The 27,982-nt window shown below is 47.1% G+C and overlaps 6 protein-coding genes across 6 annotated transcripts; 4 read left to right on the top strand and 2 right to left on the bottom strand.

The window, feature by feature from the left end:
* Nucleotides 1-32: 32 nt before the first annotated feature.
* EV420DRAFT_1275335 (NAD-binding protein) lies at nucleotides 33-1,120 on the bottom strand (the record flags this gene model as incomplete). The annotated part of the gene is made up of 6 exons (XM_060467896.1): nucleotides 33-204; nucleotides 302-392; nucleotides 450-515; nucleotides 572-712; nucleotides 765-810; nucleotides 863-1,120. 6 exons carry the CDS (start codon nucleotides 1,118-1,120, stop codon nucleotides 33-35), a joined length of 774 nt encoding a protein of 257 aa, XP_060326951.1.
* A 314-nt stretch (nucleotides 1,121-1,434) lies between these two features.
* EV420DRAFT_780744 (Aldehyde/histidinol dehydrogenase) lies at nucleotides 1,435-3,881 on the bottom strand. Its single transcript, XM_060483441.1, has 9 exons — nucleotides 3,790-3,881; nucleotides 3,631-3,735; nucleotides 3,020-3,582; nucleotides 2,717-2,966; nucleotides 2,567-2,665; nucleotides 2,133-2,511; nucleotides 1,949-2,083; nucleotides 1,837-1,900; nucleotides 1,435-1,782 (listed from the first exon to the last, which is right to left on the bottom strand). Exons 3-9 carry the CDS (start codon nucleotides 3,472-3,474, stop codon nucleotides 1,686-1,688), a joined length of 1,479 nt encoding a protein of 492 aa, XP_060326950.1. The 5' UTR covers nucleotides 3,475-3,582; nucleotides 3,631-3,735; nucleotides 3,790-3,881; the 3' UTR covers nucleotides 1,435-1,685.
* Nucleotides 3,882-4,420: 539 nt separating this feature from the next.
* On the top strand, nucleotides 4,421-5,121 carry EV420DRAFT_1565243 (uncharacterized protein). Its single transcript, XM_060474018.1, has 2 exons — nucleotides 4,421-4,866; nucleotides 4,916-5,121. The coding sequence occupies exons 1-2, from the start codon at nucleotides 4,844-4,846 to the stop codon at nucleotides 5,079-5,081; spliced, it is 189 nt and encodes a 62-aa protein (XP_060326949.1). The 5' UTR covers nucleotides 4,421-4,843; the 3' UTR covers nucleotides 5,082-5,121.
* A 1,033-nt stretch (nucleotides 5,122-6,154) lies between these two features.
* EV420DRAFT_1565242 (uncharacterized protein) lies at nucleotides 6,155-7,098 on the top strand (the record flags this gene model as incomplete). The annotated part of the gene is made up of 7 exons (XM_060474017.1): nucleotides 6,155-6,196; nucleotides 6,252-6,305; nucleotides 6,356-6,497; nucleotides 6,537-6,682; nucleotides 6,738-6,793; nucleotides 6,847-6,916; nucleotides 6,958-7,098. Coding segments are annotated over 7 exons (597 nt in total), but the record flags the coding sequence as incomplete, so codon positions are not given.
* Nucleotides 7,099-10,295: 3,197 nt separating this feature from the next.
* On the top strand, nucleotides 10,296-11,898 carry EV420DRAFT_1622136 (Aldehyde/histidinol dehydrogenase; the record flags this gene model as incomplete). Its single annotated transcript, XM_060475777.1, has 8 exons — nucleotides 10,296-10,332; nucleotides 10,428-10,624; nucleotides 10,648-10,829; nucleotides 10,860-11,109; nucleotides 11,155-11,257; nucleotides 11,329-11,630; nucleotides 11,655-11,676; nucleotides 11,726-11,898. The coding sequence occupies 8 exons, from the start codon at nucleotides 10,296-10,298 to the stop codon at nucleotides 11,896-11,898; spliced, it is 1,266 nt and encodes a 421-aa protein (XP_060326947.1).
* A 179-nt stretch (nucleotides 11,899-12,077) lies between these two features.
* Nucleotides 12,078-14,127, top strand: EV420DRAFT_781013 (uncharacterized protein). The gene is made up of 11 exons (XM_060483442.1): nucleotides 12,078-12,380; nucleotides 12,438-12,570; nucleotides 12,624-12,763; nucleotides 12,815-12,968; nucleotides 13,019-13,261; nucleotides 13,318-13,485; nucleotides 13,539-13,576; nucleotides 13,632-13,699; nucleotides 13,753-13,829; nucleotides 13,885-14,015; nucleotides 14,070-14,127. Exons 2-10 carry the CDS (start codon nucleotides 12,439-12,441, stop codon nucleotides 13,942-13,944), a joined length of 1,080 nt encoding a protein of 359 aa, XP_060326946.1. The 5' UTR covers nucleotides 12,078-12,380; nucleotide 12,438; the 3' UTR covers nucleotides 13,945-14,015; nucleotides 14,070-14,127.
* Nucleotides 14,128-27,982: the final 13,855 nt, after the last annotated feature.

The raw sequence follows: 27,982 nt of genomic DNA, 5'->3' as shown, positions 1-27,982 counted from the left end.
GATTGACCTGGCCAAAGACCGAGTCTCCACGGTCAGGAAGAACCAGGGATGGTACAAAAATACGTACCTGTAATGAAGCTAGCCTCCTTGGATGCAAGATATGATACCAAGTTGGCAATATCAGCGGGTGTCCCGTTTCTGCCTACATCGCTCCGTTCTCTTACATCTTTATAGTATTGTTCCGGATTACTGGGGTTGATAACACTGGCAATGCCGGCGACTTGGGGTTGACGTTTAGTGTATGAATAAACCATAGAAGATGAAACAGCGTACTCATGTCAGTTTCAATATAACCTGGTACGCGCCATAATTAATATGATTCAATGCATATACAGTAGACGTGCCTGGAGCATAAGCGTTAACAGTGATACCATATTTACCGAACTCATGCGCTATTCATGTTGAGAATGAGTACAACGTTCTTTTCAAATTGATGGAATAGTGCTCACCGGCACTCTGCGTAAGTCCACGTACAGCCCACTTGGATGCACCATATACCGGTACAGAAGGAGAGGCTACCGAATGAACTTGGTTATATACATGGATAGCGACCCGCGATAATTCAGCGCACCTGTCTTGCCGGCAGTGGATGATGCCCCGATAATTCTCCCGCCATGGCCTTGATCAATCATCTGCTTTGCGGCGTACTTGTAGCAGAGGAAAGTCCCACGACCATTAATGGCAGCAATTCGATCCCATTCTTCTGTTGAGGCTTTCCAAAGTCAGAACATCCGTACTGCAATCATGATTCACAAGGAACGTACTAGACATGATATTTTTTGTCATGCATATGCCTGCATTAGCGACCATCTTCACCAAGTCTTAGCTTCGTAAGATAATATAAGAGGTAATTGTCGCTCACTACATCAAGGGATCCTAGAGCATGGACTGTCGAGCCGATCATCCTTTGCACGTCGGATTCAGATGAGACGTCTCCAGTGACTATATGAAATTTACGGCCTTTGGAGGCTATTTCGGATGCTAGGACATCAAGTTCTGCTCCCGTTGAAGGAAGATCATTGAGTGAGATGTGGAATCCGTCCTCTGCGAGGCGGAGAGCAATGGCTCTGCCGATTCCCTGAGCAGAGCCTGTGATCAGAGCGACTCCGGAGGATTCCATGGGCATATATTGAAGAGGATGAGAAGATGTAGCTGAGTATTAGGTATGCTTCCAGCCGCAAAAGAAGCCTTAGGTAGCACATGACTGCAACTGCTTTGCTACGCACCGGAATAGTCAAAAAGTGCACACAATAAAACATACAAAGGTCATTTGACGCATAACGCGCCGGTGAAGTGATACAGAAGTTGAAGCGCTTGACACGAACTTCCAGCATTGGAATTTGAACAGCTGAAGTTGCTGAACCTTGTGGTTCCAGAGCGAGTCATGATAGATGAGCGCTCATTATCAAGTCAGCGTCAAAGCAAGAGCAATGGAGATAGGCACCTTCTTCGAAGGAGGGTAAGGTGGTACGATAAGTGGGCAGTATTACAAGATGACGATGATGGGACGGAAGGATCGAAAAGGTAACCTATGTATACTTTCCACTGGGCGCTTATCTTTTTCGTTTCCTCACAGTTATGACATTTCATACAGCAGTATGCACAGCATTGATGGTCACATACGGCTAGTGCTGCACCCGCAACGGGTCCACAGCTCTGATGTTCCGAGCCATGTGCCGGGGTGCTCATGAAGTTAAAGGATATTGTCGTGATGGGTGAAATACTACCAAACGTCTGTCGGTAAAGTCTTCGATACTGAACCGGCCATATCCCGAAGAACCGCTTCGAAAAAGTCAGTAATGCACTTGAGTTGCTATATTTGAGTAAACAATTCACCCAAGTCCAATAAGTCCTAAGAATGACTCCGAATGGATTGTGGAGCCGTTAACATTGGCGTAGCCTGAATTTTATTAGGAAACGTCAAGGTATAGGATTGCATTTGCTTTACCTGCTCGAATCCGAGGTGCAAGTTTCTCTGCAGCACCTAAATCCGACGTCCACAGAGATGAAGAAAGCGTATAGTCGGACATATTAGCGAGTTCTACGGCTTCATCAATCGTGTCGAAGGTTGTAATTGAAAGTTCTGAATATCCGTTAGAACTTGAACATCCGCGTGTCACGGAAACACCCACCAGGACCAAACACTTCTCTCTCCCATAGCCCAGTACCCGGTTTAACGCCTGTGAACACATGTGGCTGTATCACGGAACCATCCCTCGTGACGTCCCCTACGAGGACCTTCGCTCCCTCTCCAATCGCCTCGCGAAACATACCCAGTACATTCTCTGCAGAAGACTGGGAAAACAAAGCGGTGAGCTTCGCCGTAGGGTCCGTATATGGATTTCCGGCTTTTAGAGATTTGCAGAGCTCGCAGATTTTTTCTGTCAGAGTGTCCGATACGCCCCGCTGTACGAGAACTCGACTAGTAGACATGCACACTTGGCCAGAGTAAAGGAGCGCTCCGGATACGATACCTTTCACCGCGGCGTCTATATCAGCATCGTTGAGAACCTGTGGAAGTGTTTTGAGGGAACACTGTATACACAAAAGATGGTAGATGACGTACAATTGCAGGCGCCTTTCCGCCAAGCTCGAAAACACAAGGTTTGAGATACTTTGCTGCTTCGCTCGCGATTATCCTTCCCACACGATCACTACCTGTGAACTGCAACAAATGAGCACGTCGATGCAAAGAAACCCAAGTCCAACGACTGACATTGATTTTCCGCACAGACGGATGTGCAATGATTTCAGCAGTCAAAGTAGGCGAATCCTCCCTTGATACGGAGATTAAATTGAGAACTCCTGCAGGCAGTCCGGCCTCTTGCAATAGTTCCGCGACGATGAACTGACTCCGTGGACTCAATTCCGATGATTTAAGCACGACAGTATTTCCACAAAGGATGGGGACAGCAATGGCGCGCAGTGTAAGCGTGATAGGCGCATTCCAGGGAGCAATGCCAAAGCTAGCGGATACGTCAGTGTTAGTCAAAAATACATAAAAATAAAAACGAGTTACATCACGCCCATCGCCCTTCTCTGAACGAGGACCTCCGCCCCGGGAATCCTGTCCGAGGCTGTTTTTTCATCACCCAGAAGATCCCCATGTTTTGATGTATCACGGAGAGAGGCCTGTGAGGAGCTCCAGTTATACATACAAAAGTCGATTGGCGTGGCAGTTTCTTCCTTCATGGACTGCAAGATAAGTTGCTTGTAGCGGTCAGTGGAAAGGATATCGGCAGCCTTGATGAGGACGTCTTTACGTTGCTGGAGTGGAGAATGTTCCCACATCTTGAAGGCAGCATGAGCTGCATCGATAGCCGCAAGACAGTCGGCGCTGGTCGCGGATGCAGCTCTTCCTACTACGGCGCGAGAGTATGGGTTCACCACGTCGAACGTGTTGTCATCGCTGGAAGAGACTTTCTGCCCATTGATGAAGAGTGGAGTGAATGAAAGAGTTTCAGACATATGCATATCGGTGTTGCGGGACGCTGCGATAACCTGATAAATGACCCTGATGTGACTTGGCGATACATCACATGTACGCTACTGCTGACTATAGTAGGGTCATGAGCAAGATCACTAAAAGATGGTTAGTATCATATATGCTAATTGGGAAGTAGGGCCTACACGTTCGGACCACAAGTGGGTGGTCTGCAAGTACGGGACGAGACGATAGTGTGCTGGTATATAAATCTATTCACGTCAAATCGACCATGACCAGATGTCCCACCACTGGTGGAAAGGTTCAATTGCAAACCAAAAATAAAAAACGATGAGTTCACTCACCCTGCTGTTATTTACAGCGTGGTGGGTCTACACGGTGTCACGCGGCACCGTTCCATTGATACGATTATATCCTATCGGTTTGATGTATTAGAGACTAAGATAGCTGCTGTCATCAACCGAAAACGTAGCTGAATCGAAACATACTGAATAGTTGTTGGATGTCCAAACGGACGATGCTCAACGAGCATTTTCCAGAGGTATTGCAGATCGTGTCGGATGCAGCACTGAAGAGGATTATGAAGTAAGAAGATGTGATGAGATTTATATTACCTGGACCGAGAGATTCGCTTCATGCATCGAATATGACATGAAGTGGGACAGGCGCGCCATCACCCAGCATATCACTGACAAGAACTCGAGTCTTGAGCACCATCATATCGATGTCAGCTACTGAATTGGAAAGCGGATATGTTGGACCCATAAAGACTGCATGCCTGTCTTCGTAGAATTGGCGAGGTTATGAGATAAGGGTTCAAGCTACTTGCTCACATTGAATGAGAAAAGGCCCTTTTCGTCGAGGCACAGGGCTGATTTGTGAAGGAAGGTCGACGGGTATTTGCGTCCCTGAATACATTAAGGTAAAACGTCAACAGCGACGCCCGGACTCTCCTCTTGTCGATGACGACATATTCATCATGGATGTTGACATCCCATCCCAAAGTCCGAATACCGAGCCTGTCCGTGACACCAAGCCGAAAGGATCAGGTTTACCCGACAATCAGAACCTAATATCCAGCCATGGGACAGCTGACGATTCCTCCATGAAAACGGCAACCGCACCGGAGAACGAAATCTCCAAGGAGATCTCCGTGAAGGATACTGGCGTCCAGCAGCCTCTTACACCGGTCCCAGTGACGACAGAGGCCAGGTCGGACTCGGTTGCTCTACTGCTGCAGCCGTCGAATCCTATGGTGGTCGACGTCTCTCCACCTTCGCCACCCATGAATACTCCGGAACCCCATCCGCTCAACGTGACAGATGCCCTCAGCTACCTTGATGCTGTCAAGGTCCAGTTCCAGACCAGCCGGACGTCTATAACCAATTTCTGGATATTATGAAGGAGTTTAAGAGCCAGCTGTGCATAATCCGTGATCTCTTTCTGTTTTTATCCTCACAGGGAGCATAGGATCGACACACCAGGTGTTATACAGCGTGTATCCCTTCTTTTCTTCGGCCACTCGCAGCTCATCATTGGATTCAACACTTTTTTACCAGCGGGTTATCGTATCGAATGCACCTTGGACGGTTCCACACACGATCAAATCACCGTCACCAACAATGGATGGAGGTGATTCAGGCGATGCAGGACTACCCTTCACAGGCGATTCCTCAAGTGCTTCTCCGGCTGAAGGCCAAGGAGGAGGAGTGGAAGCGGGCACAGAGAGAGTGAAACAAGGTGTGGCGAGAAGTTGACGCGAGGAATTACATCAAAAGTCTCGACCACCAGAGCATCACGTTCCGGTCAGTGGACAAGAAGGCTACCTCGGTCAAGTCCTTCGTCAACCAGATCGAGGCAGCGAAGGAGGGGCAGATGGCAAAACGCGTGTCGTCGATTGATCCCCTTTTCGCTAGGACTCGACCCTCCCATCAACTAGAGTTCGTAATCGATGACCTGTCCGTGATACAGGACGGACTGAAGCTGACGTTCTCATTCTTGGACCGCACTCAAGGGCAGATCGCGCTCACGGATCGTAAACGGATAGAGCAGCTCCTCCGCTCGTTTGTTCCGCTATTTTTTGTCCTGGATCCTGTGGTGTTCAATAATGCTTTCCAAATTGTCTAAGAGACTGCAGATAGTGATGTGAGTGATGCTAGCGATGCGGAGGTGTCGAGTGTTGGGAGCTCGAAAGGGAGTGGTAAAGAGAGGAATGGAGGCATAGGAGCGGCTGCAGGTGACTTGAGGAGGAAACTGCTCAAGAGTGAGCAAGCTAAATCGACGATCCGGAAAACTAGAGCGCAAGAGGCAACGTCTCGTTCTCTTTCCAGGGTGCCGTCGCCCGCGCCGGCTGAAGGTAGTCCAGCTGAAGGCCAGCAACGACGGGTCAAGAATACGTTCTTCGCCAATAACCACTTTTATGTTTTGCTGCGACTACTAGAGGTGCGTTGGTCGGACATTTCGGTTTCGCAGCTTCTGATGCTATTGTCGTGATAGGTCATGTATACGCGTCTTTTGAAGTTCCGAAATATCTCGAACCAGCTTGCAACGGAAGGGCCACAAAGGTAAGCTCCCCTCATTTCTACCGGACTTTCGCCTCAGGCTACCGCTTTTATCGAGAGCATGAGCGATCCTAATGCCAATGCAAGCTACTTTTACGAGCTGATGCTCGAATCTTGCAAACGCTTGTTTGATAATGAGGTGGAGTAGCCAGCGTTTGAGGAGCAGATGCGGCTTATGTTTGGAGTCAAGGTGCGTCTTCTTCATTCATTACGATTCGATGGTATGGCTTACAATTACTCTTCAGGAAGCCTACAAGATCTTTACCATCGACAAGCTGATCGGATCGATTATCAAACAGGTAAGAGTGATTGTTTCTCGATGATGATATGTGTTTTACGTGTCCGGCAGATCCAAGTAATCCTTGCCGACTCCAAGAGTCAAGAGCTGCAAGAAACTCTGAAGCGAGACCGAAGTATTCCCTCGCTCACAATGCAAGACTACATGAACAATCGGCATAACGCTCAAAGGTGCTTGGGCCGGATCAGAATCTGTTCCGTATCGACTGGATAAGTTCTTTCGACACTTTTAGATCGTAATATGGAATTGACGCGATGGGAGCAGCTGCCGGAATCTAAGAAGATGACATTGCAGTTGATTGGGAAGGATGATTCCAGCTTTGATGACTCGGAGGTATTGACTGGGCGATGGCAGGCGTACATAAAATCCTATGCTCAAGTGAGCTATAATTATTTCTTGAATCGCTGTCTATGATCCTCACCCTGCTAAATAGACTGGTCTGACCACCGATGTATCCCAAACGAAGATCATGCGGCCATTCCTACAAAAGTGAGCACAGCCTCTCCTTGAACTATGCCAGATGCTCATTCATTCTTCACTAGAAATCTATCGGCGACTATTCCAGCCGAAGCAAACATCAAGACCAGTGACGGCTTGAAGATCAAAGTGTGCGTTCGTACATATACCGTCTGTTCTTCGTGTTGGATTCGGAGGACTATTTGTGGAAGATACGGCAGCAGGAGGATGTTCAGAAGGCGTCGGAGAACCTGCGGGCCAGGAATGTTCTTCGGAAGAAATAGCTGGAGAATTCCTCCAAGCCGGTGCCGGTGCCTTCATAACGACGCTGTGTTTGTGTTTTCTATTTGCTCTGTGGTGTAAACGGGTATTGGATTATATTATTGGCTTTTCTTAAATCATCCCACCATGACCATTCACATTTGATCTACTGCTTTGAATGACAGCTACCAACTGACAGAATCACTTCAAGTCACAATTACACTTGAATGGAACTAAACGACATCGAAATGGATAAGCCGTCTGGTACCCCATATCCCTCGCTAGTTACGATTGTAAAGGCATCGACATCTCTAGGTGCTTCTTCAAGAAAACTCCAACTGCCAGAAGATTCCGATTGTACGTCAAGTTTAGACAATTTCCATCACAGAGAGGTATCCGAAGACAAGATCGGAGAAAGCTCGTTCTCGCGACTTGAAACTCCCAGAATCAAGTTTGTGTCAGACCTAATCATCAGCAATATCAGTAATGACATTGGTGACGACCCGCAGTGTCCCAATGATTGACTACAGGCTCGTTACAATTATGAGAACTCGAAGACCTATCAGGACGAGCATATTCTTGACCTTGATCGGTCTCTTGGCTGATTTGGGATACGAGTGAACGGAATTGGTCGACAAAGTTGTAGAGATCACGGTCACTGTCGAAAACTACAGGAAGCGGAGCGTAGAGGTAGATAGATAACCGGTCTAGGTCCCAAAAAGGAACGCCAGACCACAATCCCTCATGCCGCTGTGATATCCTCAGTCACCAGCCAAGAACGTCTCACGGATTTGAAGGAATTGCAGGGACAGGTGAATATATCACAGAAAAATATGCATAATACATTGCAGTGAGATAATTGCAGTGTAAGGACCCCACATCAGGGTCACGAGCGTCGCCAGTGTAGCATCATGAACGACGTGGGGAGCAACAATAAGGACAGTATACTAGGGTGTGAAATGCGGAGAGGTGCGATGCCTTCTTTCTGTGTACGGTGAAAAGGCTCAGCAGCCTTCAATGAGCAAAGAGGAAGAGATAGCGTCAAAGAGCGAAGACGGGGCCATTATACGGAACCCGTCGACGAAGCATACGAACAATGAATGAAGAAATAGCACCCGAAGACGATATCTAGCAGAAAGAGTAATTAATTGCGAGTGCAGCGAGTAGAAAGAAAGACTAGTAATCGACCAAATTTCCATTCACCCCGCTCAACGGGGCGGGATGAGATTGAAAGTGTACGCCTATGAATATGGGGGCGAACAAGGGAAGGTGCTGCGACAAGGAGGCTTTTTGACGGCTCTCCGTGGTAGCAATAACATTGCCAGGGACACACTATAGCACAGAGGCTATGGAGCACCGGCGTGCGTCAATGCTTGGAGCAAAGAAACATCGCAGTCCCTGTTTTCACTAGGACATCGCCCACATAGTTCGCGCAATATGCGGCGTAACACCCATCAGATTAAGGTCTCTGTGAAGTACGTGCGGGATTGCCAGACACACTCGGAGGCTGAGAGTATCAGAAAACAGCACACGCGAGAACGGAAGAAACATGATCCCACGACAGGATCATTATACGAATCGTCACCAACGATAGAGATATTTGTACTGAAGGGCAGGATGGGTATCTGTACCATGACAGGGTCTTTGAACGAACCCCTGCCAGTGACGGGGAGGTATTGGCACGACGAGGTCATTGTACGAACCCCCGCCAATGAAACACACAGTGACAGGGTCATTAAACGAACCCCTGCCAACAATGAAGAGGTCTAAGGACGGAGTCATGTACGAACCCCCGCCGAAAGACACAAGAAAGAGAAAGAGGAGACCAGAAATGGTCAAGAGGATAGGAGATCATGGTGGTGGGGAAGTGTGACTGGTCTTCATCTCCCCACCATGATCAAACCGCGCGCGTCCTCTGCACATGCGCATACACAAAGACCCTCCGTTCCCAAAACGCAGTCCCCCTTCGCCTCATTACTAGTTTTCTCAAGCATCAACATAATCCTGATGCGGGCGTGCGCTCGTTTGGTCGGGGTTTCCTTGGAGCCGTACCGATATAGCTTGCAAGATGAAGGGAGGCGGAGACGGAGGAGGGAGTAGAGTACGGAGGGACCAGTGGAATGAGCATGGGACGTAGGCGGATGGGAAGGAAAGGGTACGGTGTGTGGCCTTACACGAACAGAGAGACAAGCCAACCTCGCATTGCAAAATGCAGTGTCGATTCCAACAGCCAACAAGCACCTCGCCGTATCGTCGAGTGCTTGCATCGGAAGGGGATGTGGACCCGATTCTTTGGACGAGGAAGCCGAACTATATCCATGTTCAGTAGAGCCGTCGGTCTTTCCACTGACCATCCCGGCCCCAGGCACTCAGACTCGGGTACACCATCCCAGGTCTGAGAGCCCTGGCCCCAATCCTCCTCAGCTTATCCCTCCCGTCCTGGGTATTCAGAAATCGACACGAGGGATTCGACTTGAGAGGCGTGCGGCGGTGTGGCTGGGGAGGGTAGTCGTCTGTTTGGAGGGTGGAAGGGTTGTCTTTGAGAGGTTAACATCGACGCGCGCATGGATGCACAAAAGATGCGCCGTGCCCCGAACGTATAACGCCCCTTCAACCCTCCACCGGCGTGAACTATAAGAATTCGAGTTGAAGCCGAGGTCGTTTGGGAATAACTCAAAGGCGGACTTGGGAGCAGATCGACGCGACGGTGGCCTAAGGATGGGTAAAACTGGAGGGAGAGGGGGAGTAACCGGCTACATCGAGAGGGAAAAGAGGGCGAGAAACTGCATGGATGGCTGCAGAGGGCATCGTACATCTGTGGCTGTGAAGAGCAGCCGTCTGTTTGGAGTCGTCTACCCAGAGACCGGATCCCGACCCAAACCCTCTCGCCTGCCGATACGCCTGCAGAAACACATCCGCCTCCTATCAAAGCTCTCTCTCCCATCCTGTATCCAAATCCAGCTGCGTGGTGCGCTCGCCTCGAGAACGAAGGGAAGCAAGCAGTAGTGGAGATCCATCGTAGTGATCCTGTGACCTGCCAGTGAAAATGGCGCTCGTGAGACGGTGAGAGTATTGTCTGATTCCAGCGACATCGCGTGCTAGGATGGCAGTCGGCATGCACGTCGAAGGCATTCTTCTCGGCGACATCAAGGTCACTAGCGAATTTGTCTGGCGTTACCGTATCTGGGAATTACAAATTCTGACCAGTGGTCTGTACCTTTTCCTCAATCCACGTCGTCGTTCCGCTTGATACGCGCTATTCCATGCTTCTGCAATGTCTGGTAAAGAGAGTGTTGATAATCAGTATATAGGTATGCTAACCATTTTCTATTTATTTTGCTTATGACCTTACAACAGGCAGCAGCGGCGTACATGTGAAAGTCGCATTGCCAAGGTCATTTATCAGGCTCTTGCGACGACAAAACGCTCGACGTGGTGAACCCATACTCTCACGCCGTAGTGGGAGGAACTGCATCCGCGACTAGCGCGGACTGTCTTACGGCCATCGATGCAGCCCATGCTGCCTTCAAGACGTGGGAACATTCTCTACTCCAGCAACGTGAAGACGTCCTCGTCAAGGCTGCCGGTATCCTCTCACTGAACGTTACAAGCAACTCGTCTCACAGTCCATGAAAGAAGAAACTGCCACGCCAATCGACCGGAGTTTCTCACAGTCTTTTATTGGTGATTCATCAAAACTTGGGGATCTTCTGGGTGATGAAAAGACCGCCTCGGACAGGGTTCCCGGCGTGGAGGTCGTCATTCAAAGAAGGGCGATGGGTGTGATGCAAGTCGTTTTTGTATTTCTGTATATCTTCGACTAACGTTGACCCGTTAGCTTTGGCATTGCTTTATGGAATGCGTCTATCGTACTCATACTACGCGCCATTGCTGTGCCTATTCTTTGTGAGAACACCGTCGTGCTCAAATCATCGGAATTGAGTCCACAGAGTCAGTTCATCGTCGCGGAACTATTGCAAGAGGCCGGACTGCCTGCAGGATTTCTCAATCTGATCTCCATATCGAGGGAGGATTCGCCTACTTTGAGCGCGGAAATCATTGCACATCCGTCTGTGCGGAGGATCAATGTTTGTTGCTAGGCTTCCTTGTATCGATGTGCTCATTCCTTTCAGTTCACAGGTAGCGATCGTGTCGGAAGGATAATCGCAAGTGAAGCAGCAAAGTATCTCAAACCTTGTGTTTTCGAACTTGGCGGGACGGCGCCTGCAATTGTAAGTCATCTACCATCTTCTGTGTATACAGCGTTCCCTCAAAACACTTCCTCAGGTTCTCGACGATGCTGATAGACTCTGCGGCGAAAGGTATCGTATCCGGAGCTCTCCTCTACCCTGGCCAAGTGTGCATGTCTAGCAGCCAAGTTCTTGTACAGCAGGGCGTATCCGACAATTTAATCTGCGAGCTCTGCAAATCTCTGAAAGCCGGAGATCCATATACGGACCCTACGGCTACGCTCTCCACTTTGTTTTCCCAGTCCTCTGCAGAGAATATACTGGGTATATTTCACGAGGCGATTGGAGAGGGAGCGAAAGTCCTCATAGGGGACATCACGAGGGATGGTTCCGTGATACAACCCCATGTGTTCACAGACGTTAACCCGGGTGCTGGACTGTAGGAGCGGGAAGCATTTGGTCCTGGTGGGTGTTTTCGTGACACGTGCATGCCCAACTTCTAACAGATATTCAGAACTTTCAATTACAGCCGTCGACACGATCGATGAAGCCGTAGAACTCGCTAATATGTCCGATTATACGCTTACTTCATCTCTGTGGACGTCGGATTTAGGTTCTGCAGAGAAACTGGTACCTCGGATTCGAGCAGGTAAAAGTAATGCGATCCTATACCTCGACGTTTCCTAATAAAACTCAGGCTAACAGCTCCATGATCCATTTGGAGTCATTCTTAGGACTTATTGGACTGGGGTGAGCATTTTACTCGGATATAATAACTTAAATTCATTACTGACTTTTTTGAAGCAGTTTTTCGGAATACGGCCGGTCCAGTGTCGAAGACTTTATGGACAAACGTTTGGTAGTATTTCACCCCCAACGCCAATATCCTTTAACATCATGAGCACTACAGCTCACGGCTGTGGACCCAGTCTTTTTTTACCTGAACCATGTGCGGATACAGCACTAGCTGTATGTCACCGTCAATGCTATGCATACTGCTGTAAACCACTGTATGGAATGTTGTAACCGTGAGAAAACGAAAGAAATAAGCGCCCCGTGGAAAGTATATATGTCACTATGTTACCTTTTCGATCCTTGCCTTCGACTCCCATCATCATCACCCTGTAATATTGCTCACCCACGTACTATCCTACCCGATTTCCAAGAAAGTGAGCATTTCTGTTACTCTTGCTTTGAGGTCACTCAGCTAATGGATGTTCATCCAGCATGACTCGCTCGTCTAATCTGGAGACTTGGATTCAAATAGCTAAGGTTGCCGCCGCCGCTGGGGAAATGGCACCATTTCCGTATATCAAAGGCATCGGTGGTTGTGCTGTACTCATACTGGAGGCCATTCAGGTACGTGAGAAGCTTACACATAGTGTTTCATCGTCTTTAACTAGGGATTGCAGAAGGCTGGAAAGAACGATGAGGATCTGCTTGATTTAGCGGAGAGTATAGGGGAGACTATAAACCTCATCCTGGATGCCATTGAAGAACATGGCAAAAGTAGCGCTCTCGACCTTGGTGATGTTTGTGCAGAGTTTGAAAAGTGAGTGGGCACAATTGGATTCTGAAGCATTGTTGACGAACATCTTTTTAGATACATGACATACTTACGCGATGAGGTGAACAGCACCCGGCTCGAGTCCCGTGGACGGTTCAAGTGGTTCAAGCGTTTCCTGAAGAGAAATGAAGTATGCGACACTGTTAATGGTTACAGGAAACGCGTGCATGCAATCAAGGAAAAATTTATGGTGCGTCTTGAGATCTTGACCGGTATAAGCTTACCCAGGTTGGTTGATAGATTCGCATGGCCATCGACTCGCGCTTCGTTATTTCAGACATCAAAGATGGATTGAGGACTAGGACAGATGCTCTTACCAGTGCCATCGAGACGTCGCAAAGGCATACCATATCTAGTATTGACAAACATGCAGACAGCATATACAAAGAGATACACACATGGGGTGTCCTGCAGAGCAAGAAAGCCGATGAACTTAGTGCAGACGTCCAGACATTGAAGGAGCGGAGCAGCTACAAAGGATATGTACGCCTTCTTCTAGTACGCAGAATCTGCGATTTACCATGCCCTACATGATTCAGGTTCGGGATGTTCTTCCCGGGGATATCTATTTGAGAGATTGCCTTGACTACCCAGATGACAAAGCAGTGTTTACTCGTTATAATGCTGATGTTGGTAATACACCTAAAATTGTTTGTGTATATCAACGTAGTAGCCGCAGCAAGTTGAGCAAACAAGATGTCATACAAGTGGGTTGTGTCAGCTCTGTCGGATTGAGTCCTGGTGCTCACGTGTCCTCTAGCAATTCCACATTGACGTGGATAGACTGATAAAACCCAAGTATGCTAGCAACATTTTGTGACAGTGTTCATGGAATATTAATCTTATGGTCTAGACATCAAAATATTGCCCAGGTCTTTGGTGTATGCAGGTCTCCAGATTTTCTTGCAATTGTAATCCATGGTAAGGATAATCATAAATTCTTTTTGCAATTCTAAGTTTATACTTGTCTACAGGTACCATACAACAAACAATCCGTGACTATCGTGACTCCTTGACTGCAATGCAGTTCTTGCATTTCAACATGCAACTGGTGGGTTTCACTGAAATATACTGTAATGCTACTCAAATTATATGCCTTTCTGTAGGTCAATGATTTGGAGATGCTACATTTTCCTATTCTCTGCATATCAATATTGAATAGTTGAATTAGTTGGCCTCAGATTACCTCAATAGCCTTTACCGCACATCTCACCAGGATTGGATAGACTTCGCATCTGTGAGTAATTGCCTTGAAAGTATGCATGTAACAACTAACTGCTATGCTTCAAAGGACATTGGTGTTCATCATATGTATATCAATGAAGGAGGCCAAATTGTGTTGGCAGAACTCTCATCTTCCTATCGTTTTTATCCCTTTTATGTGGATATAAGGGAACACCCTGCAGTGTGGTTGCAATGACATGGGAGTGCTCTAGACACACCAGCCACTAATTTGATCAGAGATTGGAATTTGCTGATGTGCTCTACAAGCTTGGATAAAAGCCATCTCATAAAGATTTATGATGCCCTTTATCATTTTATGGAGGATGGGTATAGGATGACATCTAGCCAATTTGATGATTGCAGCATAGGAAGTGTATCAGTATGGACAGGGCCAATCCAAGTCCTTTTTGGGTTCATCCAAGTTGGCAAGATAGCAATTGAGCCAATTGAATGGGATTCATGGGATCTAAGATGGAGTGGTTGTCCAATGCCTGTTTCTACATGCAGGTGTGATTGACATGAATTATTTATCTGTACTCTCTGCTGACTCCTTCACCCATCAGTGGATCACTTACCATTCATAATTTGTCTGTCATTCAGGAGCATTATCTTGACATAGTCTCTGAGAGCTGCTCGTCTTCCAAATATGATGGAAATATGCAGCAGATGATGTACTCATGGTTTGCACAAGCTTCACAACTGTCATTGTCTTGTCAGAACATAAGAGGCATTGATCATAGGATGGATGTCAGAAAATACATTGGAGGTTGGTGTAGCATATCAGAGGAACTCAACAGTATACTGACCAATGTCCAGTGTGCTATGGCTTGTGCTTTTCCCTTCATATAACACCATGTTATGACCCCTTCCAGTTATTGAACACATTTATGGCAGACAGCGAAGATACATTGGCTCTCTCGCTAACAATCTGTGAACCCTGTTTTGATTCACAGTCTAACACATTTTCCTGGCCTGTCATTCATTGGTTTTGTGACTCAAGTCTATCCAATGAGATATCTGTCAAGGAAGTGGAAGCTCTTTTTGGAATTCAAGTCCACTTCTCAACTCATCCATGCATATGCTCCATACCAGAAAAAGTATTTTCGACCATTGTTGAAATAAACACCTTGTGTGGGTTTGATCCTGCCCTCAAGGGTGCAGATATATGCAAATATTTTGATCTCCCTTGCATGAAGATCTTTGAGGATCCAATTGAAGTTCTTTGTAAGTTGAAGAATTAGCATCTTGGGTTCATGCACTCTGCTAAAAAAAGCATACAGATGATGATCTCATCCAAACTTTATTGCCAGTTACTGCTCGTGATTGCAAGGTCACTGCAGACATTACTCCAGTTACCCATGCCCGAGCTGAGAAAGAGCTATTGGCCTTTCACACAAGTCAGAATTGGCTCATGCCAGTATTTATGGCACTTATTATTGCTCTTCTGTCTTTGGTTATACATTTGTCTATGAAGGTATAGAGGAAACAGGTTATATACTGCACCAGCAGCCACTTCAATCCACCCAAGTCTTGTACTGATAGACCTACCCAAATATATGCTTCTAAATTTGTGACCCCACTCTCTGTCTCTCTTCAGATACTGTCCATCTTCAAGAACTGACTTGTTCTCAATTGCTTGCCATGACAGGTAAGGCATCACCTAGATGAATTGCTAAATTAATAGATAGCTGACATGTAAATGACATTGTGTACCTCTGACAAAGTGCTGTATGGATCATATCTGAGTGGTTTGAGTTGATAAGCTTGGTGATGTGTAAAAATAAGAGATTGTTCTCACTTGATGATCATGGGAGTACTTGATCATGTCCTCTCTACCAAGTAATTAGTCAATGCATCACCCATACCTAAAAAAAATTATTCATCATCATCCTATCCCATATAAGAAGTGATGCTTACCAAAAAGTTGTCCAATCATTAGTCTCTCTGTGCCCCATCATCTAAACTCACAATATCTCCCTCTATATGCTTTGCCAGTGTTATGCACTAACTCTAATCTGAACCAAGGCTGGTCTCTATCCTGTCACTCGCATTCGGTGATTCAGTGTTAGAGAGGCGTTGGTAGATTGCAAGAAGTTAGGCATCACTTTATAGCGAAAGCAAGGAGCTTGTAAGAGTTAGGAGTATATAACCTTAGCCAAAGCTGGGGTCTAAGGCCACAGCATAGGCTAGCTTAAATACATGTTAGACTTGTACTAAGAATAGTATCTACAAGGGCACATGCAATGAGAAGTGCGTCTTTCAACGAATGAGGAGTGAGGACACTAAAAGAAGTGTACTCCTGACGAATGAGAGTAAAGAGCGCATATCACCTGCATCTGCACAGGACTCTGTCTGAATAGACTGCATCCCACAGACCGCCCTCGACTGGCGGTCGACTCTCATCCAACTACTAAGAAGCATGATGCCATCAAGAGAAGCATGATAGCACATGCGGGTCGTCGGTCACCTGGGGTGTGGCAGCTGTGAACTGGGGTGACGGCAACCAGGTAAACAGGTAAGGAGTGTGCCAGAGGAATATTATGGGTCCGAGAGATAAGATAGGCAGGTCCGGGGTTCTGAGGGATAAGGATAAGATAAGATAAGGAAAATAGGGGTAAAGTCATAATAATACCCCTCGACTAAGACTGTCATCCTGACAGTCCTTTAGATGTCCTCATGAATCTTCCTGCAGAGGGATTCAATTGAAGGAGTCAATAGTGGGTTCCATATCTGATTCGTAGTCCTTGTTTTGTTCCCAAGCAGACATGCCCCGTTCTTCTGGAGGGAAACTAGGGTCAATCTGAGTCGTTAGAGGAGACATGGAACGCTCGTCTTCAAAGATGTCTTCATCCGTGTCCAATGAATAATAGCCCTGCTCATCGGAGAATAATGGATCGGTATGATTCCTGCTGGGGATTGGAAAGAAAGTTGAGCTCTCGGTTGAAGAGCCAGGAGATGATATGGTTATACATCCCCTTTCGTTTTCCAAGTGTCGCAAATCGTGATCCCGTATGTGGTCTTCCTTGTTCTCGTATTCCTTGACGAGTTCTTCAGCATTGGCAAGATTGCTCCTCTTGACCCATGTAGCTTCCTCCACTGGGTATTCTTTCTATTTGACCAAATATTCTGTTATGGTCCTCTGGCTGTGTCCTCGTCCGATGATACGGTCGCGGTCCTGAAGTAGTTCTTCTACTTCGTACTCTTCTTCACCTTCCACGAGTTCCGGCTCGGGTGGCAGAGGTCTTTCCTGGTTGGAAAACTCTGGGGGGACATATGGAGTTAGGTATCGTTCATTGAACCTGTTGTGGATCTTCCATCCTGGCGGTAGCTTTAATTTGTATGTGGAGGGCCCCTTTTTAGAAATAATCTCGAAGGGGCTGACATGCTTGTTGCCTAGCTTTTTTGCCGGTCGGGGGAGGTGAAGGTTGGTTGAGTCCAACCAGACTTTATCTCCTGGTTGGTACTCCTGCGCAGGGTGAGTGTGTTTGTTGTAAGCCTTTCTCATAACTCTGGTGGCTTTATTCAAAGAGTCTTCCGCTTGCTTGCGTACTCTCTGGAGGCTTTCGACAAAGTCAGTTATCGATGGTGTTTCCAACTGCCTCACCACGGTTGGGTGAATTTCCCCATCTCATCCAAAGACAATTTTGATGGGGGAAAAGCCTGTTGCAGAGTGTTGGCAGTTGTTGTGAGCGAATGCTGCCCATGGTAGCCATTCGCTCCAGTCGTTCTGTTTGTGGTTAACGAAGACTCGAAGGTATTTTTCGAGTTCTTGGTTAACCCACTCCGTTTGTCCATCCGTCTGAGGGTGATAAGCCGTCGACGGATTTCCTTGAATATTCATCATTGCGTATAGCTCAATGATGAACTTTGATATGAATTGGGGTCCCTGGTCAGAAATGACTTTGGAGGGGGTGACCCCGAATCGACAAATGATCTTGTCGTGTAGGATTTTGGCCCATCCACTCGATGAGAGCTCCTTCATGCATGGAATTAGCATGATGTATTTTGAGAACTGGTCCACGATGACTAGTACTGCATTGTAGCCTTTGGATTCTGGAAATCCAGTAATCATGTTGACTGAGATGTGTTCCCAAGGTCGAGATGGTACAGCATTAGGGTGTAGCGGAGCTGCTTTCCATTGTGTATCAGTTTTCGTTCTCTGACATGCCTCGCATCCTCGTACATAGGTTTTCATGTCCCTTCACATTTTGGGCCACCAGTAGTTCCTTAAGACCAATTCCTTGGTCTTTTCGATACCTGGGTGCCCCACAGAGACATGATTGTGGTGATGGGAGATAAGTTCTCCTCATAGGGTGTGGTCGTGGGGGATGTAAATATGTCCATCATAAAATAGAAGGTGGTCTTTCTCAATGACCCTCTTCTTGTGGTTGAGGCTTGAAGCGATCCCTCGGTCCCACCGTTGGTGATCACTTGTTGCTCTCCTGATTTTGTTATGAATTTCTTCCTCGGTTGGCATTATTAGGGCACGGAAGAATTCTGGTTTCAAGAGGACAATATCGTCATTGTCCTTCTTGCCTTGATCGTGGTCAGCCCGTCAACTTAGAAGGTTGGCCTTCCTGTTGGACGCTCCCAGTTTGTGGTTGAGCGTGAAGTGGTATTCCGCTAACTCAGTAACCCACTGCGCTTGTCTGTGGTTGAGTTTCTGGGGCTTGCGGAAGTATTGCAGATTTGAGTGATCCATCCAGATTTCGAAATCTTGACGGGCACCCATAAGATAATGTCGCCATTCTTCCAAGGCGATCATTATTGCTAGTAATTCCTTGTCGTAAATCTCATAATTCCGTTCCATTGCGGAAAGAGATTTTGATAGGAATGCAATCGGGCACCATTTTCCTTCCTGTTCCTGTGACAGGACAGCACCGACTGCCCCTTCGCTGGAGTCTGCCTCCATGTGAAACTGGTTGTAGTTGTTCGGCATCGCCAAAATGACTCCCATTGCGAATTGTCATTTGAGTTCTTCAAACGCTTCTTGTTGTTCTTTTCCCCAGGTCCAAGGGACTTTCCCTGTGAGTTTTGTCATTGGTTTGACAATTGCACTATAATGCCAGATGAACCGTCAATAGAAGTTGGTGAATCCTAGAAACGATTGTAGTTCCTGTTTCTTGGAGGGCACCGGCCAGTCCATAATACCAGCGATTTTAACTGGGTCCATTTTAATGGACCCTTCACTGATGATGACTCCAAGGTACTCGGTCTCAAGTACCTTGAACTCACACTTTTCTGCTTTTAGGAACAACTTGTTCTTTCACAGAATCTTTAGGACTTCCCGCATGATTCTTTGGTGTTCCACCTTGTCCTTCGTGAAAATGAGAATGTCATCCAAATAAATGGTGACCTTTCCCTGAGCAATGAGATCTTTGAAGATATCATTCATCATCCACTGGAATGTGGCAGGTGAATTGGTCAGCCCAAAGAACATAACCATGGGCTCATAGAGTCCTCGGTTAGTGCGAAATGTGGCTTTGAATTCGTCTCCCTTCTTGATTCGGACGTTATTGTATCCCCAATGGACGTCTAGCTTAGTGAAATACCTTGCATCTTTTAACTTATCCATGAGGTCAGAGATAAGTGGTAAAGGATAGTGATTTTTGATGGTTATTTCATTAAGCTTGCAGTAGTCTTGTACTGGCTGCAGTTTTCCATCCTTCTTCTTGACAAAGAAAAAGGGGGACGCCATTGGGGATTTGGAGGGTCGAATTCGGCCGGTGGCCAGATTTTCATCGAGGAATTTATCCAGCTCCTCTTGCTCCTTCGGGTTCAGAGGATATATCTCGCAGTCTAGGCTGGCATTGGCATTGGGAATGAGTTCAATGGCATGGTCCCAAGGCTTGTGAGGGGGGAGTTTGTTGAAGTTTTCTTTGTCAAAAACATTGATGAAGTCCCGATAATGTTCAGGGACGATCTCCTTGAACGATTTTGTCTTCTTTCCCTCATTGGCCTTGGCCGCTAAGTCATTGGCTTTATGTCCCACCACTCGTATGTGAAAGGCTTCCTCAAAGTCTATGATGAGGATCGTATCCCCATCCTCAACTTTGGTTCCCCACTGCTGTTCCGGATCCTCATCCGGGAGTCGGAATGGTACTTTGCAGCAGTCGCAGTGCACTAAGGTTACTGAACCCGTATTCCAGTCAATAAGGGGGTTGTGCCTTTGTAGCCAGTCGTGTCCTAGGAAGATGGGGGTTGTTCCTAGGTTGACGACTGCTAATTCAATACATTCGCTGTGGTCCCCGATCTTAAGTCGGACTTCAGCAAATTCGGTGATATCGCCACCTTTATTGTGAGTACCATCTGCATTATAGACTGGAGTGGGGTGAGCCACTTTATGCATGGTGATACCATGATCACGGGTCCACTGTCAGTCAATAGTGCTTCCTGTACAGCCACTGTCGATCAGGGCCTTCGTGGAGTGATGGGCCATAGTATCAAAGGTTTCCAGTTGTAGGGTGATTGTGATATTTTGCCCCTTCGCTCCTCGGACATATTGGGGTGGTTTGGTAAGCTGGTCCATGTGTTCCAGCTTTCAGTATTCGTCCAGATAGGACTCCCCGACTTGGTTTTCCAAGTCGGCAACCAGTGGCTCATCCACCTCCGTTTGTCGTTGAGGGTGGACCCACTGTCTGAGAAGTGACATCTTCTCTCCTGGGGTCTGGGTAAGTTGCATAGCTCGCCAAGTCCAGGTGGCTCCGAAGGGCTTCAGCCATTGGGAGTCCTGAGAGTACTCCACCGATGCTGGTGGCATCGGGGTCTTCCTCTCGTCGTCGCAGTCCATAGGCCACAAAGACCCTGCTCCTATGACCATGCGACCGGTCAGTTCCCTTTCACCTTGGTGCGGACACCCACTCGGGTTAGTTGGGACTTCACTGGATTTTGGAGAGTTCCGTAAACTCTTTAAATAACTAGGGTTGCTTTCACCGTTAGTGCCATCCTTCAAGGAGATACGTACCTGGGAAGGGGAGCCTCTCTCCCCTGTTCAGCCCGCTTGATCCTTGTGGGTGATTGAGCTTTTTCGGCTGGTGTCCTCTGTGATAGAGGTGGCCACTCCCTGGTTATCCTTTCTACTTGGTTCCACGTGTGGTGCTGAGTTATCTCCTGAGGCTTTACAACAGTCTGCCATCGGGTCTGCTGGGCTCCACCGGCCCTCAGCTTCATCCCTAGGCTCGCCTGGATTCCCCAACCTCACCATCACTGAAGTGGTCTGTCATTGAGGAACCTTGATGCACAGAGGAGATGCCAGTTCACCATCATCTGGATCCACTGCCACTATATGCGACTTTCCCAGGAGTTGGACTTTGTAGTCCTCGTTTTGACCTCCCGTATGGTGGACGTCACCCGCAGGGAACAACGACGTTGCACCCCCAAGGTTCCACCCTTGGTTGCCTGTCGAACCGGTAGGCTCCGCTGCATTGTATGTGCACCCCAAAGGGGTATTTGCAGTGGCTTGGACACAGCCAGTGTTGCGACTGCAGCCTATTTACGCGTGTAGTTTTGCAATCTAAAGTGTTTTACATGCATACTGAGATATAGTGAGCGAGCGGACTAAAACTACGCGTCGACACTAATGCTATGCGGTGCAATGATATGGAATATAACTTATGGCATAAGAAGCAATGGGATTCTAAGCAGGACTTAGTCACCGCACTGTACCTGACGGGCATGCGTGATGAGAAGGCCAAACCCTATACCCAATGCCTTAGGCTCTAACTTACAAGCATGCTTGTGGGAGCTAGATAAAACCTTGAAGATTGCAGTAACACTGAGAGTACTTAGCGCGCTCGCTAACTGTGACACGTTGTACCTGAAAATCCGGGGAAATCCTTAAGCGAGATGACAGATATCACCGGCACGAGCTTGTGCAATGGGCTTCAGCCGAAGTCCGCAAGCCTGCGTTCCATTGTTCTGAGTCCCATTGTTCGAAGACTCACTTGTTGCCATGTCTACGAGAAGCCTCTGTGAATCCAAGAAAGAAGTCTTGAACGACATACGCCAGAACTGATAGTTCTGTTGATGAGCCTCCAGGCTCTGTACGCTCAGAATTCGCGGATTTTACCCAATATTTAATTCCTCAGCCACCACACAAACCTACTGTTTCAATCCTGGCAATATTGCTTAATGCCGCCACTTATCCTTCCCCACTTGTACCCCACATCAATTACACGCCCCTTTCATTAATTCTGCCAGTCTTCTTTCATTAATTCTGCCAGGCACCTGATTGTCGATCTCACGGATTTAGAATCCCATCTGATTGCCTAGCACAGCCGCAATTCCGCAGCACAGCCACAATTCTGCAGCTCAAATAGCAATTCCATGGCATTAGCTCTAATGCCGTGACCTTTCCTCAGTCTTTACTAAGGCTGTTATACCACCAAGAGATTGCCGCAAGCATCTACTTCAGTACACTTGCTTCAATGTACTTTGCCGCAGCAACACAGCAGCTCAAAATTCCGGAGATCGGTGGCATTCTTGCTAATCACTTCATCTATATGCGGTAAAGCCATATGGGTGCTGTTACTTTAGAACCACAGTACACAGTAAAACCGTGTGGGTGCTGTTACTTTAGAACATTGGGAACATGTGTTTGGTATCATTTCTTACCAATCTATGTACTATGGACTTACTAAGGACTCGCTTCAAGTATTCTAAATTTATTCTGGACTTGTAGTATAAAAGCTAGTATACACCACGGAAAATAGGGAGTTGCTAGACACAAGTTACTGGACACTAGCCATCATCCACGTTATCGACCACCGTTATCGCTTGTACTCGCTAGGAGATAGACAATAACAACATAGTCACTCCAAGTTATACTCTCTGTCACGGCTTTTCTTCTAACGGTATTGGTGTACGCTCATATTGCACCAATACACGGAATTTGGTGTCCACAACTCGCTTTTATCTTTTAATCTGCCAGCATCATTTCACTTTCACCAGCCAGGATCGTTTTCATCAGTTTTCACCTTCTACATTGCCATCGTTTTACCCAGTTCAGTTCAGGATTGTTACGTCCCTGTGTGGACTCAGATTAGGATCGTTATTGCTGCCAGCAGCATCTGTCACGGAATTTCGGTCAACAGCTTCAGTATAGGATCATCAGTCATGGTATTTGGTATCTTGCCGTCAGTTTCAGTATAGGATAGTCTCCATGTAGACTCAGGATTAGTATCAGTTTTGTTTTGCCATCGTTAACCTCAGTATAGTTTCAGTTTCAGTCCAGCCCAGTCCCAGCCATCGTTTTGCCGTCACTAGTTCCCCCTCATATCATCACCAGTTAGTCTTATCTTCGTTTTACCACCAGTTTCTCATTTCTCGACTACAGTCTTCGTCTCTTGCCATCACGGTATTTGTTATCTTGCCAATGGTATTGCTCTTTGACAGCATTTTCTCTAATTCCATCAACATCGCCCATGGCTTTTACTATTTAAATTGCCGTCACTTCATTCATGGTTTGCCGGTATTCCCAGTTATACCAGATTCCGTTCCTTCTCGACTATCGAGACCCTTCCCAGCTTACAGCCAACGTTTTCTAGTACTTGATCATTAAGGGTACTACTTCGCTGACTGAAAAGTCGCAGTGTATACTTGTGTTCTTGAGGAATTCATCGCACGGAGGTGCACCGAAACACTCGCACAACAACAAAGCCTTTATTGCCGCTACACGCCATTTGCTGTGAACTCCTCTAGAGTTTTGGTTTTTGCCGTTGCCATGGAAGTTTAGGCTCATCACCGTGCGCCTAGACCTGTCGGTCGCTAGAGAACAAGCCCGCAGGTGTCGGGAGAGCACCTCTTGGCATGCATTTAGCGAGCTCACTATAGGAATGAGACTAAAACTGGGAAGTCCGACCCGGATGCTCAGTAAGGTGGCGGTGGCAACGTGCTACGCATGTAGGAGTCTGGGTACTGTGCGACGTTTGTAATTCTAATTCCCCTGTAGTATAAGTAGGCTGGTTACAGTAGGTAGAGGCCAAGTTTCGAGCCCCTGAGTTCCCATGCACGCGTTGAAGGCGGTACTGTAACAAAGGATCAGTTTGTGACTTCGAGTCTTGCGTAGAGTTAGCGAGCTCACTCAGAGAAATACAAGATACCCTTGAGAAAAGACTTTTTTTTGTGCACTTAGTTCTGAGAGAATAAGAATCAGTGAAGCTGTTCTGTTCCATTGAGTGTTGATAAGTCCGTTTGGAGTATGTTCTGAAGAGGAAAAGCGAGATCTGTTCTGTTCTGTTCTGTCTGTTCTGTTCTGTTTCTGTTCAGTCTGTTCTGCATCAGTTCTGTTTCGAGTTTCCGTTTTCTGAATCTGTTTCCGAGCACTTCTGAAGTGTTCTTGAGTCGAGATCATCTGTTGAAGTTAGTTGGAGATCCCCTACATACAGTTGTGTAGCAAGTGGGCTAAGTCAGTGCTTGCCTGTGGTGTTCTTTTAGCGAGCTCACTAAAGTTCCGGCATGTATTGCCTCTGTTTCTGTTGGGATCAGTGTCCCTTGTGTATTTTAACTCAAATCTGCCTTGAAGGTTGCATCGCACCAGTGAACGACCTTCCTGTAAAAGTTCCTAGACTTAGGAATTCATTAGAGAAAGCTTAGCTTCGCTAAGAGCACTGAGAATAAGAGAAACTCTTAGAGATATTGAAGTATAGTTGGATTGCATTAGAAATAATCGCTCCCCCTAGAACTTACGAGGGTGATTGTAGTTTGTGTAGTTGTGTGAGTGTGAGTGTGGGTTTTTGAGGTTCGCCTTTTAGCCCGCTCACTATTCCACAGGTGCCCACAGCCAGCCTCTTCAACGGAGTTTCCAACCTGGGGACGAAGAATATTCAAATCCGGAGGACGAGTACGAACCGGTAGAGGTGGATGAGTTGGAATTCGTGAATGATAATGAGGAGCCCATCCCAGACATTGCGGATTTCAAAGATGGAATTGACATGAGACATGGATATGTTACCATTGAGCGAGCGGTACATGATTTTCACAAGGAGAAAATTATTAAAGAAGCTTTGGACACTGCTGAAGTATTTGCGGTACGACACAACAAAGGAGTGTTCCTACCAGATGCAGAAGAGTTTGTGGAAGCTGGAGATTATCCGGAGGAACACGGGAGCAGGTATGCTAAGATGCTCGACAGAGAGCTCACTCAAGTAGTGGCTTGGCACGCGAATCCCACCCAGCGTCTGGAAGGATTTATGGACAACCAGTATCGAAATTTCATTCGCTATGCTAAGAACTTCGTGGTAGAGAAAGGGAAGCTGTACAGAAGAGATATGGAGAACGAGCACAAGCTAGTGATCTATCCTGAACGGCGGATGTACATTATGAAGGCTGCGCATGACCAGTTGGGTCACCGCAGCATCTACGCTACAAAAATGCTAATTAAGGAAAGATTCTGGTGGCCTGAGATGGAACGAGATATCGCATGGTATGTGAGTACCTGCCATATATGTCAAGAACACCAGAAGACAGTGATCAAAGCACCGCCTACCGTAACATTTACACCTTCGATATTTCAGGTGTTGCATGTGGATACGATGCACATGCCTCAGGCCTCGAACGGACATAAATATATAGTCCATGGTCATTGTGCACTCACTAGCTGGATGGAAGGACGTACTTTGGCAAGCGAATCTGCGCAGGCTATAGGAGAATGGCTATTCAAAGACATCATCTGCTGGTGGAGATGCCTATCCCTCATCGTGACAGATAATGGGAAGCCATTCAAGGCCGCAGTGAAATACTTAGAGCATAAGTACGGGATTAAAGATATCTTGATAGCACCTTATAATTCCCAAGCAAACGGAAGGATTGAGAGACCGCACTGGGATGTGAGACAGGCCCTGTACAAGGCCTGTGGTGGTAACGAGAGACACTGGCATCATTACTTTATTCTGGTAATGTGGGCCGATCACGTCACAGTAAGAAAAAGGATGGGGTGTTCCCCATTCTTTGTGGTAACAGGCACTCATCCGATCCTGCCATTAGATGTATTAGAAGCTACTTGGCTGGTGGAGTACCCTGGACGAATCATAGAAGACTGGGAGCTCCGCAGGCTAAGAGCTATCGCACTAGAGAAGCATGCGGATCGAGTTGCAAAAATGAGAAGAGACATGGATACCGCTAAACGAGAAATGACATTGAAATACGCTAAGATGAATGCCAACAAAATCAGGGAATTCAAGTTTAAGTGCGGCGATCTGGTACTGATGTGAAACAGCCAAATAAATAGAGAGCTCACTAAACACGAAAATGAAACCTCGATATTTGGGACCTTTGGTGGTCGTACATCGCACCAAGGTCGGCAATTACATTTTAGCAGAGCTAGATGGGTCGATTCTACGTACTAAGGTCGCTGCTTTCAGAGTAGTGCCCTACTTAGCCCGGAAATCTATTGATTTGGGTGAGGGGGTCTTGAAACTCATGGATATGACACATGCAGAGTTAGAAAACTTGATAGAATCGCCGGAACCTAAAGATAAGGTCCCAGCGAACTTCGCAGATGATTATCCAGAAACAGAGCACCTTAAAGTGTCGAAGGAGATCAACTTAGATATTTAGGTTTAGCGAGCTCGCTAAGAAGATAAGCAGAAAACGCCTTCTGCAGGCCTGGGATTGCAAGTAGGAAAGATACAAATTGTATAACTACGATATACACAAGAAAGAACAATATACTACACATAGAAACAGGAAGAGGAAGGAAATATGAGTAATAATGCGCCGTGAACCAGTTGCCATCTGCCGGGTTGGGACCAAAGATACGAGCCGCAAACTAGAGCGCCGCTGGGTCCAAGCTCACCGAGGTAGAGGCAGCGGGGCCGTGCTCAGCATCCGAAGAAGAGGGGCTCACCAAAGCAGTCTCCTTGGGAGGAGCAGATAAAGCATCCTGAATCCCAGAGAGCTCGCTAAGGAGGAAGGCCCGTTGTTTCTCAGCAGCAAAGATTGTGTGCTGGATAACAACCAGATCCCCCATGATGGTGCTCTCGAGCTGGGCCAGGTGGTCCAGGGACTCGACGTGGAGAGCATCCACGGACGACCCTTGCTGAGCCAAGTGAAGAGCCTCGTTAAGGGTGTTGCTTCTGGCTTCACTGGCAGCTGAAAAAACTCGGATCAGAAGAGGAATAAAGCATTGAGAAGGAAAAGAGATGCACCAGTACTGACGAGACCGAGAACAGAGGCCGACCGACGTTTGCCGGACCCCTTAGAGGGGTAATACTCCCTTGCAGACGGCAATGGGAAGGTGTATCGAGAATGTTTGGACTCACGATCGCTGTCCTTGTAGTACTGTTTGGCCAAAGAAGCCTAGAGGAATTGAAAATTAGTGAGAAAGTTAGTGAGCTCACTAAAGATAATGACTCACAGTGCCTGGAGCAGTGCAGTCGAGGAGGGAATGATTGTTTCTGCCGCAATGGAAACAGGCAGAAGGTTCCTCCTAGAGTTGAAAGCTTTTAGTGTGGGGGATATCTCAAATATAAGTGAAATTACCCACCTTAGAAGGCTCTTTGCGTTTTGCACCCGTGGAAGCTTCACCAGCCTTGCCCTTGGGGAACTTGGGAAGCTTGGCAGCAGCCGACTTGGAATTGTCATCGTCGATGACCATCTTGAAAAGGCCATTAGTGAGCACGCTAATAAGAGAACATGAGATCTAGAGAAACCATACTTTAACAGAGTCTTCATCAGAATCAGAAGCTTCAGCTACCTTGTCGTCACCATCGTCATCATCGGAATCGGTGTCGACGATGGCAGCAGACTTTTTAGCTGCGTGGGACCTGCCCTTGCTGCGAGGAGCGGAGTTCGACTGGAAAGAAGCAGGTAAATACGGATAGAAGAAGGAGAAATAGAGAACTCACTTCGCGATGAGGACCCATAGGGATAGGAGCAGCAGGAGAAGCCTCTACCGACTGATGCTCCGTCTGCACCCAACCAGTAATGGTCTTGAGGACCTTGTGGATGGGTTGCTTGGAGGCGTTAGTATGAAACTTCTTC

This window comes from Desarmillaria tabescens, assembly GCF_030435595.1.
Source record: "Desarmillaria tabescens strain CCBAS 213 chromosome Unknown EV420scaffold_38, whole genome shotgun sequence".
NCBI classification, from domain to species: Eukaryota; Fungi; Basidiomycota; class Agaricomycetes; order Agaricales; family Physalacriaceae; genus Desarmillaria; species Desarmillaria tabescens.
The sequence above is the reverse complement of the archived record's forward strand: the minus strand, read 5'-3'. Positions and strand labels throughout refer to the sequence as shown.